General features: G+C 36.4%; 2 protein-coding genes across 2 annotated transcripts; both read right to left on the reverse strand.

The window, feature by feature from the left end:
* Positions 1-2,953: 2,953 nt before the first annotated feature.
* LOC139864567 (uncharacterized) lies at positions 2,954-3,901 on the reverse strand. Its single transcript, XM_071853150.1, has one exon. It carries the CDS (start codon positions 3,899-3,901, stop codon positions 2,954-2,956), a length of 948 nt encoding a protein of 315 aa, XP_071709251.1.
* A 5,836-nt stretch (positions 3,902-9,737) lies between these two features.
* Positions 9,738-13,380, reverse strand: LOC139862689 (LRR receptor-like serine/threonine-protein kinase GHR1). Its single transcript, XM_071851313.1, has 3 exons — positions 12,732-13,380; positions 10,974-12,383; positions 9,738-10,417 (listed from the first exon to the last, which is right to left on the reverse strand). Exons 1-3 carry the CDS (start codon positions 13,363-13,365, stop codon positions 9,789-9,791), a joined length of 2,673 nt encoding a protein of 890 aa, XP_071707414.1. The 5' UTR covers positions 13,366-13,380; the 3' UTR covers positions 9,738-9,788.
* Between the last annotated feature and the right edge of the window lie 1,045 nt (positions 13,381-14,425).

Genomic DNA, 14,425 nt, shown 5'->3' on the forward strand with positions numbered 1-14,425 from the left:
CAAGGATATCAAGGATGTATTTCTTTTGACAAATAAAGATTCCCTGTTGGGATCGTAAGACTTCAATCCCCAAAAAATATTTGAGTCTCCCAAGGTCTTTCATTTCAAACTCTTTAAACAAATTTAACTTTAAGTTTGCAATTACTTCGTGATCATTCCCTGTAATGATCATATCATCTACATATATAATAAGACATGTAATTAAATTTTTTCCTTTGTTTTAAAAATAATGTATGATCGGAGTTACTTTGTTTAAAACCATAATTTTTCATTGCTATAGTAAAACGCCCAAACCAAGCCCGGGGGGATTGTTTTAACCCATAAAGAGATTTTTTAAGTCGACAAACTTCCCTTTCTTTGAAGCCTGATGTGAAGCCGGGAGGGCCTTCCATGTAAACTTCTTCTTTGAGATCTCCATAAAGGAAAGTGTTTTTAACATCAAATTGATGAAGTGGTCAATCTTTGTTTGCAGCAACTGAAAAAAGGACCCTGATGGTGTCGATTTTGGCTACTGGTGAAAAAGTCTCAGAGTAGTCTATGCTATAGGTTTGAGTGTACCCTTTGGCTACTAGTCGCACTTTGTATCTCTCAATAGTGCCGTCAGCTCTGTGTTTGATTGTGAATATCCATCGACATCCAACCGGTTTCTTTGATTCTGGAAGGACACATTTTTCCCAAGTATTGTTATTTAGAAGGGCTTTCATTTCTTCCTCCATTGCTTTTCTCCAGTGGATTGATTTTAAGGCATGTTCTACCTTGGCTGGAATTTCCTCAGAGTATAACGCGGAAGTAAACTGTTTAGCTTCTGTTGATAGATTTCCTTTGGCAATGTTTGCCTTAGGATATCTTGATCTGCGGGATTCCCTCTCAGGGGAGAAGCTTCTCGGTGGGACTCCTCTGTTTATTCTTGGAGAAAGATTGTATTGTTGTTGAGTCTGCTCTCTTGGTTGTTTAACTTGTTGTTCGGGTTCTGATGATTGTTCGGTTTGTTCTGATGATTGTTCTTGTTCAGATGGTTGTTCAAATTGTGGTTCGGGTTCAGAGGATTGACCTGTGGCACTTTCCTGTACTAACACATCTTCATTTTCACGGTTAGAAGTACTACTAGTTTCGAGAGATTCTGTGTTTACCTCATTACGGGGAAGATTCTCGTTGGTAGTACTGATAGATGGAGCACTTTGTGGATTGGTGGCATGAGTCACTTCTTCTGATGATGGTATATCTAGCCAACTCACAGTGTCGTTAGGTTCATTCTCCCCCTGACTCGTGTGCTGGGTAGCATAGAAATATTCGGTTTCTAAAAAATCACAATTCATAGTGACAAACATATGTCTCCTTTTTGGACTATAACATCGATACCCTTTTTGATTGACCCCGTAACCCACAAAGACACATTTCTCAGCACACGCATCAAGTTTTGTTCGTTCGATTTTAGGTATATGAACAAAGACCGAGCACCCAAAAATGCGAGGTTTAAGAGTGAGGTTTAACGGGGGTTTGTAAAATTTGGTTAAGGCTTCGAGGGGATTTTTAAGTTCCAAAGCTCTAGTCGGAAGACGGTTAATTAAATAAGTTGTCGTGGCAAGAGCTTCCGGCCAAAAAGACTTTGGAACATTTGATTCAATCATTAAAGCACGAGTAATTTCTAATAAAATCCGATTTTTCCTTTCGGCAACCCCGTTTTGTTGGGGTGTATGAGGACACGAAGTTTGGTGAACAATACCATTTTCTTGACAAAAGGCTTTCATTTGTGAATTGACAAACTCTCCACCATTATCGGATCTTAAAATTTGTATTTTACTTTGAAATTGAGTTTGAACCATGGCAAAAAACTTAGTAAACATATCAAATACTTCGGATTTATTTGCTAAAAAATATGTCCATGTCATACGAGTGCAATCATCAACAAATAATAAAAAAATATCGGAAGTTATGCCCCCCATTAACCTTTGCGGGCCCCCATACATCAGAGTGAACCAAGGAAAATGGGCGTTCAGTTTTTGTATTGCTTGTTTTAAAAGAGTTTTGATGGCTTTTAGCCAAGATACAAGTTTCACACTCAAACGTTTTATTCTTTGAAAATAAACTAGGAAATAAAATATTTAAATAACCAGCGGACGGATGACCAAGACGCCTATGCCATAACCAAGCTTGTCTCTCAGTGGTTCCATGAGCTAGCATGATAGTACCATCTTGAGTGACTTCATCCACATAGTACAAACCATCACGTTCAGTACCACGCCCAATTATCTCCCCCGTTTTGATGTCCTGTAAGATACAAAATGTTGGGTGTAATAAAACAGTGCAATCGAGTTCTTTGGTGACATGGCTAACCGATAAAAGTTTATGTGAGAGAGCAGGGACGTGTAAACAATTTTTCAAATTTAATTTTTTAGATATTTCAACCATCCCTCCGCCCTTGACTTGGACAACTCCGCCATTTTCCGTTTTAATTTTATTTTTGTTGGGTTTTGATTGTAGAGAAAAGTCGGTTTCGTCAAATGTCATGGTGTCCGTTGCACCACTATCAATTATCCATTCGTTATTTTTTGTTTTATTTGAAACAACGTTAGTGTATGAAACATTAAGTTCGGAAACGTATTTAGGTTTTAATAAAGATTTTTTATTAGTACAATTACTAAAAACAGAGGGGTTATCCGGTAAATTAGTCTTAATATGAGTGTCAAAATTAAAAAAGTCGGATGTTGGTGGGTTAAATGGGGCATTCCCCTTTTCTGCTCCCATTCGTGTCCCCGTTTGGTGAAACCCTAACCCTATTCCCAAATTAGGGTTCGATAACCCTAACCCCAAATTGGGGTCTGATGAATACCCAAAGTTACTTCCACCTTGTTGTTCTGCTGCAATTAAACCGAAACCGCCAGTTGTAGATGCACCGGAGTTGTTGACTTCATTGTTACCTTCGGTGGTTCCTGTTGCCGTCGCCATTGATGCTTTACCTTTTTTTATGGCCGTCGTTCCACCATTCCGGGTATCCAATTACCTTAAAGCATTGTTCCCTTGTGTGTCTTTTCATTCCACACTTACTACACTCGAGTTTATCTTTGTCTCGAGTTGATTGTGAGTAATCAGGTCGGCGGTGATTCTTTGATATGAGTCCATGGCCATCGTGGTCTTTTGTTTTTGATGCTACAAGGCCAGTTGCGATGCCGGAGTGGGTAGGGACTTCGGTCTTAGTGCCAAATATGGTTTGATGTGCAGTTTCTTTGCGAATTGCAGCATAAGCACTCTCAACGGTTGGTAAGGGGTCTAATCTCAGAATTTCCCTTTTGATATTGTCGTGTTTGTGGTCTAAAGCATTTAAAAATTGGAACAATTTTTGTTCTGATCGAAGGTTATTATATTTGACAATGTCATTAGGGTGTTCCATGGGATTTGGATCCCTCATATCAATTTCACCCCAAATCCCTTGCATTTTTAACCATAATTTTTCTAAAGACTTACCTTCTTGCTTGATGTTGTTAGCTTTAACGTGCAGATCGAAGGTTTGCAGCTTGTCTTTGCCTGCACTGTACGTTGTGATGAGTGCATTCCATAGAGCTTTTGCAGTTGGAAATTGGGTCAAGTTGCTTGCAATTTGTGGCTCTATGTTTTGAATAATCCAAGAGAACACAATCAGGTCTTCTTGATTCCATTTGTTGTTTGTAATTGCTGGCGGATCATCGGTCAGATGATTAAGGAGGGCATCGGATTTTCCTCCGATTGCAACCTTCATCATCCTTGACCATAAAGAGAAGTTTGTGTTGTTGAGGATTAAATTGATTTTCAACGAATCTGGAAGCCTGTGTGCTTGAGATTCCATGTTTGCTTGAAATAACTTTGCCAATTGGCTAGTTAATTCACTGATTTCGCTGCTTTGAGTATGGCTGCTGTCTTCTGACATTGTAACCACTCGAATAATAAAAAAAAACAAGGCAGATGATCGAGATACAAAGCGTGTGTACTGATCTTTAGATCCTACACCTTTTGCTCTGATACCATATTAAGAATAAAGAAAGAAAAACTGATCGTATTATTGATTTGTAAATTGATAATGCTTGAATTGGTTTTTACAATATGAAGCTATTTATATTGTTACAGTGTGCTAAATAAGGAATGGAGCCTAAGTATTCTAGATGAATACTAGCCGTTGGCCTGCTGTATGGATGCTGTGATCTTGCTGTCATTTGACCTATCTATGGAAATGATGAATAGGCATTCTATTCTGATCCTCTGTTTAAATACTTTCTAACAAATTTTGTCACTAATTATTTATAGAGTAATATTTTGGTCAGTCATTGTACAGTAATATTCTGGTCAGTTATTCTTAAATACAAATAACTGATTATGTGATTAGCAAATTTATTTATATAATGTAACATTATTTTGCATTTAAAATGATACAAGACAAGATTAAATGATTTTAATATTGTTAATTACTCTTTTTATCAGTACAAAATAACTAATATTAAGCGAAGGACCTCTCATCAATAAATGAGAGAAACCTATCAAAATAAGATACAAGAGAAGACTCGGGGAGCCGGGGCTAGAAAACGAACACGAAACCTAACATAACCGTCCGCAAGCAATAAGCGATCCTAGCTAAGCAACACAAACCAAACCATCACAGAAACTGGACAAAACATCTAAACAAGCAATTGACAAACATAACTAGCAAAAGGCAACTAAATAGGGACTAACAACCACAAACAAAACAACACTAAACCACACGAAAACAAAATCGAAACCGGATGATCATCAACTCCCAAACTCATACAACAAAAACAAAAGGTTCCATTCTTAAAACACCCTGACTCTGTAATGGTTCCTGTTTTTGACACATTATCCAAACACCTCTGATTGCAAGCATCCGGCGTACATGATCTGGGTGTAAGATCATATAGGTAAGATTCAATCTCCTGGCCTATTATTAAGTAAATAAAACAAAACAAAGTTAGGATTCCACACAATATAATTAGTTACTCATATAATAATTTGACTATCTTTAATACACTTTATTTCTTTAATTTTCAATAAATAAAGAAGCCAATAATATAATCCGCATCTATAGTTATATTTTATAATGAATATACAAAATGAAAGTTAAAAGTAGTATATTACCATAGAATTTACAATAATCATCATCAAGTCCACGTATCACCGCTGAAAATAACAGGTAACAAAGAACTAAACATATGACCTTCTTCATTGTGAGCTACTGATCTTTAGTTTTGAAGTTATCCGTATGTTGTGAATGAAGTTGAAGTATTAGAGATGAATTGGATGGACTGTATGAATTGTAAGAATGTTATTGGTGTAGTATAATATAATGTAACATGGGTATCCAACATTTTTTTAACGGACTAATCTCAGGGCGACTACTCGCTTTGCGAGCAGCCCGAAGTCATTGCAGGCGAACCTCCGTGGCCATGAGGGAGAATAACTTTGTGGGTGCAAGGAATCGAACCCTTGACCTCCACATTGGAAGGTCAGGGTCTTACCATGCCACCAACACCCTCATGGTTGTTATTGGTGTAGTAGATATATAGAGATCAAGATCATTAAAATTATGCGTGGGAATTATCAATCAATACTTATTTGGTAAGATCAACTTTAAGTTGCTTTAACTTGGTTTGGTTCAGGTTGTGTATAGAGTTAACATGCATGTGAAGTGGAATCCAATTACAGACTTCAATGGAAGCTAGTTTTTGTATTGTCATGGGTACAAGTTGGCAAAATTGCGTGAGGACTTCCTCTAGTATGTTAAAAAAATGTTATCCTGGTCCAAAAGAATTTTTACGCTTTGAGGAATGCCTATATATACAATTTTGATATTTATTTACTCCGTATATAACTAGTTTAGTACCTCTTATGTGGCTATTCAACATATATAATTTTGTTATTATTATAATATACTAGTTTAATTCAACACTCACGAATTTATAAGATTACAAAAGTGAAATTTCATACTCGAACAATTTAATTAAATTGAATAATGCAATAAATTCATGTCACACTAGGTTAATAATAACTTGTATTCACAGACAAATAAATACTTAGGATTAAGTTGTAAAGGTTTAAGATTAAGTTAGTTTATAGATATTAAGGAAATAAAAGAAGATAGGAATTATCAATTAACGTTCACCGCTGAAACACATTAGACAGAAACATTGAACCTATACACCCATCATGCTTAAAGTGTCCAGAGAGTAAATAACTAAAAGTTTAAATAATCTTATACAAAATAATACATCAGTGTTAGACGGGTTATTATAGGTTGGCCCCCAAGTCTGATATGTGGGCTTGGGTCCGTTAGGGTTTTCTAGGTCTCTTGTATCGCTATAAATACCGCATCAATAATCAATAATATTTACGGGTTCTATTCTATAAGATGGTATCAAGAGCAGAGACCTAGTCGGCCGCCACAAACCGTTGTCTCTACCGCCCGTCGTTTCTATCATCTCTAAATTCTATTCTTCTATTTACAAATCTAGATGCCGTCTTTGCTTTATCAATTCTACTAACTGTACATCGTTCTTTCTCTCTTTGTTATAGCCGAATGAATCCCCGTAAATATTATTGATTATTGATGCGGTATTTATAGCGATACAAGAGACCTAGAAAACACTAACGGACCCAAGCCCACATATCGGACTTGGGCCAACCTATAATAACCCGTCTAACACTCCCCGCAGTCAGAGCGGCGAAATCGTCAAAGCTCGGAATGAAAGAGAACACTTACAATTAAATAAAATAAACATAAGTAACGCTTTTTTTTTCTCTTATTTGCTGCATTAAATAAACTGATATTCGTTGATGCAGTAGCAGATTCCATCTTATAGAATAGAACCCGTAAATATTATTGATTACATTAGCCTCTATTTATAGAGTACATAACCCTAACGGACCCAAGCCCACATATCGAACTTGGGCCAACCTATAATAACCCGTCTAACAATTAGTAGTTGTATAGATGAAGGAATTAACAATATGAACACTCTTGAAGTCATTTAGAATCTACAGAATCTACCTAAAGGCCACACCCATTTATATCTTTTAAGCTACAATACTACAATACTACAATAGAAACAAACTTTCCATTTATTTATCATAGGTAACACTTTCAAAAATAGTTATTGTTGAGTTCCACCATATATACAATAACAAATTCTAAAAACGCCTTACCACAAATGAAATATGATCCGCAGAAATGCGCGGCAAACCCCAACCCTCGTTTGTAACTATTATAATATTGCCGGATATTCTCTGCCGGTTTGTAGCTTTCCGTTGCTCTCCTCCTTCGACCACCGGCATCTCGCCGGTGGTTCGGCTTTTCTGCTTTTCGTGTAATAAGGTCGGTACCGCCTCTCCTCCTTTTCCGGTGACGGGTTTCGCGGGTTCGGTCTCGTCGGTTGTCCTACGGTTTCCAGGCGGCGATCTTGAGCCGTTTGTGCTCAGGATCTGGAAGTTATTTGGGTTTCGGTGATTTTGGTTCTTGGGTTCCGGTCGTCGGTTTTTGGTGGTTGGGTTTCAACGTATCAAGCTTCTTCCTCTTTCTGGTTCCGGCTTCTTTCTGAAGGTGTAGGTAGGCGGCGATTTCCGGTGGAAATCTACTCTCATTTCCGGTAAGTTTTCGTTTTCCGTTTTGGGGTTTGGTGTTTGCGGATGTTGTAGGTATCGATTGGCGTTTTTGTGTCGAAATCCGGTGGAATACGGCAGAATCTGGTGGTTTTCGGCGGTTTCTAACGGTTCCCGGCGGATTCTGCTGGTTTCTGGGGTCCACGGATTTGTAAACCCTTCGAAAATTCGGTGAGAATGGCTTGGCTTCTATTGGTTTGAGTGCGCATTTGATACTGTTTGGTGGTCGTTTCATTGGTTTGTTCATATTATTCCCGTAGCCGAGTCTGTTAGGTGGACTCGGTGTTGTTGCCGGCGTGCGTCGATCTAGTTGACTTCGGAAAATAGGCCTCGGGTTTGGTGCTGCTGGAGTGCCCGGCGTTCATATTTGTGTGCGGCTGTTGAGTTGTAGTGTTTGCGGGGTTGAATACGAGCTCGGTTTTATGGTATATTTAGATTTAGGTTTGGTGGTTATACGTTGTGTTGTCTTTCATTTTCATTATGCTCGTTATCTTTCAATCATTGTAATCGTCCTGGGTGTAGGACGACAAGAGCGAGCTCTTTCAATTTCAATCATTGTCATTTGTATGTTCCACCGGATCTTTACGATCTTTTATATATATATATTAATATTTTCGCCAAAAAAAAAACTATTATAATATTATAATATTTGGCTAGTCATTATTAGATTGGTGATTCATTTACACATGCTCTTGTTTTATCGACAAATAACTTGATTACGTGATCACCAAATTTATTTTGTTAATGTAACATTATTTAGCATTCAAAATAATACGAGCACAACACAAGAATGATTTTAATATTGTTATATGACAAAAAAAAACGTCACTTATATTAACCAAATGACCTTTCATCAATAGATGATTGAGACCTATCAAAATAAGATACAAGAGAAGACTCGGGGAGCCGAGGCTAGAAAACGAACACGAAACCTAACATAACCAGCCGCAAGCAATAAGCGTTCCTAGCCAACCAACACAAACCAAACCATCACAGAAACTGGACAAGACATCTAAACAAGCAATAGACAAACACAACTAGCAAAAGGCAACTAAACAGGGACTAACAGCCACAAACAAAACAACACTAAACCACACGAAAACAAAAGCGAAACCGGATGATCATTAACTCCCAAACTCATACAACAATAACAAAAGGTTCCATTCATAAAACACCCTGAATCTGTAATGGTTCTTGTTTTTGGCACATTATCCAAACACATCTGATCGCAAGCATCCAACGTACATGATCTAGGTGTAAGATCATATAGGTAAGATTCAATCTCCCGGCCTATTATTAAGTAAATAAAACAAAACAAAGTTAGGATTATATACACATGATATAATTAGTTACTCATATAATAATTTGACTATCTTTAATACACTTTTATTTCTTTTTCAATAAATAAAGAGGCCAATAATATAATCCGCGTCTATAAACTATAGTTATATTTTATAATGAATATACAAAATGAAAGTTAAAAGTAGTGTATTACCATAACCTTTACAATAATCTTCATCATGTCCACGTATCACCGCTGAAAATAACAGGTAACAAAGAACTAAACATATGACCTTCTTCATTCTGAACTACTGATCTTTAGTTTTGAAGTTATCCGTATGTTGTGAATGAAGTTGAAGTATTAGAGAAGAATTGGATGGACTGTATGAATTGTAAGAATGTTATTGGTGTAGTAGATATATAGAGATCAAGATCATAAAAATTAATGAGTGTATGAGTGGGAAGCATAAATCAATACTTATTTGGTAAGATCAACTTTAAGTTGCTTTAACTTGGTTTGGTTCAGGTTGTGTATAGAGTTGACATGCATGTGAAGTGGAATCTATTTACAGACTTCAACGGAAGCTAGCTTTTGTATTGTCATGGGTACAAGTTGGCATGTTATGTATGTATTGAGATGAAAAACTTTTATGTTGTCATGTGTAGAAATAGTAAGGTATGAATGGTCATGATAACAATGGAATAAATAACTTCATTGTAAATATAATTATAATGAATAATGAATAGCAAACGTAATGAATAATGGTTACAAACGTATCACCTTAATTACTTAACTAAAACTCCATAGCATCATGCTTATAAATTATAAACAAATGCTTTTATAACTTCAGACTCATAAGCATAACTTACTATTAAATTTGTTTAAAGTACAGATTTTTGTTTACATCAATTGAATTTGTCAGCTGTGTAAGATCTTCCATAACAGATTTCATATCAGGTCTTTCATCAGCTGGTAGTATACATTTAAGCGCCACCTGTACCATCTTTTCAGCAACATTAACCATATCATCACTATCATTCATAATCTGCTGGTTAACACACTCAATACAACGATTTTCAATACATAACAATCTGACCCATTCAGTCAGATCCACCGCCTCACCATTGCTGCCCAGAATCATCTCTGCAGAACATTTTCCAGTCAGCAACTCAAGTAATATGACCCCAAACGCATAAACATCACTTTTGAGAGACGGGCAGGGTTTGCTTGAACTACAAAACTCGGGCGGACGATATCCAAGTGCACCTGCAGTGAGAACCTGTTCGGCTGTACCCGATGATGTCATCAACCGGTGGAGGCTGTAATCGGTTAAAAGTGGGTTTTTCATGGTGGGTGGTTCCAACAAGATGTTGGTGGATTTTAAGTTACCGTGAGGTATCGCTCGCTCGTTGTGAAGGTAGCTTAGACAACGGGCTATATCTACAGCGATTTTGTATCTATCTTCAACGTTTAAAACCGGGAGATTACTGGCATCAACTTCTGTAAAATATGAACTTTAATTAATATTTCAATGAAATATTTGATTAAACTAATAAGCATACTTTTACGAGCCTGTAACCAAGATCAAGCAGACCACAAATGTTTTCAAGAATAATATAACAAGTAGTCTAGGAGCACTAAACTACTACCAAACATTATTCATATTATGTTCTCTAAATATTATAAAAGTACTCAAATAGTGAAGGTAATCCCAACCCATTTACTCATGACCAGGTCCGTTTGAGTTATATTTTGACTTTAACGGGTCAAAGGGGTCAACTTGAGAAAAATGGTAAAAAGAAGCAGGTTGAAAGGGAGAAAACTTGCCAAAAGTGCCTTTTTATGTTTTAAGTCATAATACCTTAGTAACCATCATTTAAAACACTAAGTTCTTTAAACTAAAATTAAACTATCATACAAAACATTTCGGCTAAACCAAGCCCATTTCAACCCACGCAAAGAAAAGGTTTTGACCTGAACCCAAACTGCGCGACCCACCCATTTTCACAATCTAGTAACAAATATGAGATTCGGGTACATGTTTAAAGAAGTTTACCATTAAGATAAAGAGACAAACAAGGTGCATCGATATAACTTGATATAAGCATCTTCTCGTACTCTCGTGGACCCCAATAATAACCCTGCAAAGAAACCAGATTTGGGTGTTTAATACTACCTAGTTTCGTTACTTCTCTTGCAAAATCTTTCTTCCCTTTTGCAATCCCTTCCTTTAGCCATTTAACCGCCAAAACATTACCCGATTGAAGCACCGCTTTATATAACGTTCCATGACAACTCCTACCAATCATTTCGGCGGGTGCTGACGAAAGTTCATGCGCACTAAATGCCACCGAGCTTTGAAAAAGATGAAGTTCCCCAATTAGTTTATCAGGTGAACAAACCTCAACTGTTCCAGGTGGCAGTTCTTCAAATGATCCAGGTGGCACTTGTTCATGATGTTTACTTGAAGATGAACTAAATGCTTCTTCAGCTTTTCTCTTTGCCCCAAGATCTTTCTGGAAACTAACATCTTTTTTAGATTCTTCGGATGTGGCAAGAACCGAAGAGGGTTCTCGTTGACTTTTTTGTTGACTTTCTCGTTGACTTTTTTGGGTTTTATAGCACACAATGAATGTCAATAAAGCTAAGCTACAAAAACCGCCAATTAATCCAGCAATAAGTGCAGGCTTAAAATATGATCTTTTTTTAGACCCGCGACCCGAGTATATGTTTGGAACATTCTCTGATGAAGATGATGAATACGGGAAACTTAACAAAGAGTTTCCGGGATGAAAAGCTGAATCGTGAAAATTCTTCAAGTTTTCAGGTACGATTCCGGTAAAATTGTTATATGTCATGTTAAGTACCTTAAGTGAAACAGGAAGATTATCGGGGATGACACCTTCTAAACGGTTATTAGACAAATCGAGTAACACCAAGTTTTGGTAATTACCGATTTCTTTAGGAAGATGACCGGTTAATGAATTATGAGACAAATCAAGAAACTCGAGGTTCACCAGAGACTTATTTTCTTCAATGGGTATGGTCCCGTTGAAGTTATTGTATGACATGTTTAGATAACTTAATCTTGTTGAGTTAAAAAGACTAGGCAGGAGTTCACCAGTAAACTGATTATGGCTAAAATCAATTATCTTTAGCTCAGGGTATGTTGCTAAAATCGAATCTAGAGCACCATTAACTGAGTTATTGGAGATTTTAAAAGAAGTAAGGCGCAAAAATTGAGAAGTTTGAATAGGGAAACTACCCGTTAACAAATTTGAACTAAGATTAATCTCCTCAACATAGTTTCCCCAACCTTGAATTCTTGATAAGTTACCGGTAAGCAAATTATTGCTTAAATCTATGATAGAACAATGACCTATGATAAGAGGTAAGATGCCAGTGAGCTTGTTGGATGATAAGTTAAGACTCCTTAAAGTTGTAGACGAAATACTGTCCACTGGACCTGCAAAAGAGAATGATTAATGTATAAACAACATCAATCAAAATTAAACTACTATTACTTGTTAAAAAGCCTCTCATAAAACTACAATATAGCTATTTAAAAAGTGTTCTTGATATATAATCTAAAGAGAATTTTACATAAAATTTAGGTGCTTAATGGTTAAGAGAGAATTCAAGCTCAGAATAGTTAAGCACTATCTGTCGTTCAAAGGTCAGAAACAAACGCACTGAATGCTAAATGGTTCAGCATTCTACACTAAACCATTCAATTAGAGGTAAACAAACACACCTTGTTAATAAACTTCTCATAATGAAAAAAATGCAGACTTACACACACATTTAAGCATACCTATAAGCTCATTGAGGCTGAGATCCAATTCCGACAAGATCATTGAACTTCCTTGCAAAAGAGCTTCTGGTAAGGACCCTGTTAACTTGTTGCTACCGAGCCTTAAAATCCGCAACGAAACCATAAAATTAAAAGATGGAACAGTGCCCACAAACTGGTTATCACTTGCATCAAACGCCTCTAAATTATCAAAATAAGGCAGTCCATCATGGGACAATAAGTTTCCACCAAGGTTATTGTGGCTCACATTTAGGTAATTAATCGACGAAACAAATTTGTCTGATCCTAACCCTAAATCCAGGGTTCCAATAAATCCATTGCTACTAAGATCAACATAAACTACACTACCCAAAATCGACAAAAGATCCATCACATTTCCAGAAAAGTTATTACAATGCAAATCAAGATAGTTCAACTGTTTAAGATTCCCAAAAGTGGAGGGGACTGTACCTTCAAGATAGTTCAAAGAAAGATTCAAATGCACCAAACCTTTTATATCAGTAACTGTAATTGGCAATGGCCCATGAAACAAATTAGATGATATATCCAAAAACTCCAACGAAGCAATGGAGCCGATTTCATTCGAAATAATACCTTCAAAACTGTTGCTAGATATCGATAAATTACGTAGCATACTAAGTCCTGTAATCGAAGCAAAATGGAACTTCCCAACTAAACCTAACCCATTAAGCATCACAGATGTCACGTGACCATTGCTGCAAGTAACACCATACCAATCAAGGGGACAACCATCTGAAGCTAACGATTTTGGATTCCATGAATGCAAAACTTTCCCAGATGAATCTTCATGGATACCCTTTTGAATCTCCAAAAGTGAATCCAATTCTGTTGTTCCTACAACAACTAATTTAACAAGCAGCAGTATTATCAAACAGGTGGAGTGCATTTCCACCATTTTATCAAAAACCTAACTTTAACTTCAAAAATCAATCTCCAAAACTGAACTCAATTCTGCGGTAGTAATATCATCGAACAGTTGGTGTGCATTCACACCTTACAACAAAAAAGCCCTAACAAGTGATAAACTAAGTACAATCCAACAAACCCAATACACAGAACGGAAGATAAGATGAATGTAAACAAGAACTGTGAAAAAGATGCGAACTTTGAGTGTTTATGTTGTGGGGTTTGATAGCAGTGTACCTACATTATCACGATATGATGACAGTTTCGATTGGTGAATGAGAATTGGTGAAGAGATTAAGGAGCAAACAGGAGCAGTAGCTAGTTGAGTTGAGTAGGAGTAGTTGGTTGGTGAGTGAAGTAAGTGCATTTGAGAATTGGGGGAAAATAGATAATTTGGATGTATTCAAGTGACCCCGGGAGATGTGACTCATGTGACATGACTTACTGTATATTCTTTTCAAGTATCGGTCCCAATTTTATCGTGCGCCGATAAAAACAAAATACCCCGTAAGCATTTTATTTTTATTACAGTTTTAAATAATTAGTGTACGTATCAAACTAATGAAAAATTAGCCAAAATACACTTTTTTTTTTTTTAGTTTTCAAAGAAAATACATTTTTTTTTTAAAAAAAATTGTCAATATACACTATTGGGTAGACCAAAGTATGTTAAAATACAATGCAAATTTAGAATAATATGGAATTAGTAAATGTATATGGGTAAAATATCTAGATATTAATATGTATAAGAAAATATCTAGATATTA

The sequence above is a fragment of the Rutidosis leptorrhynchoides genome, chromosome 8 (genome assembly GCF_046630445.1).
Source record: "Rutidosis leptorrhynchoides isolate AG116_Rl617_1_P2 chromosome 8, CSIRO_AGI_Rlap_v1, whole genome shotgun sequence".
Taxonomy (NCBI): domain Eukaryota; kingdom Viridiplantae; phylum Streptophyta; class Magnoliopsida; order Asterales; family Asteraceae; genus Rutidosis; species Rutidosis leptorrhynchoides.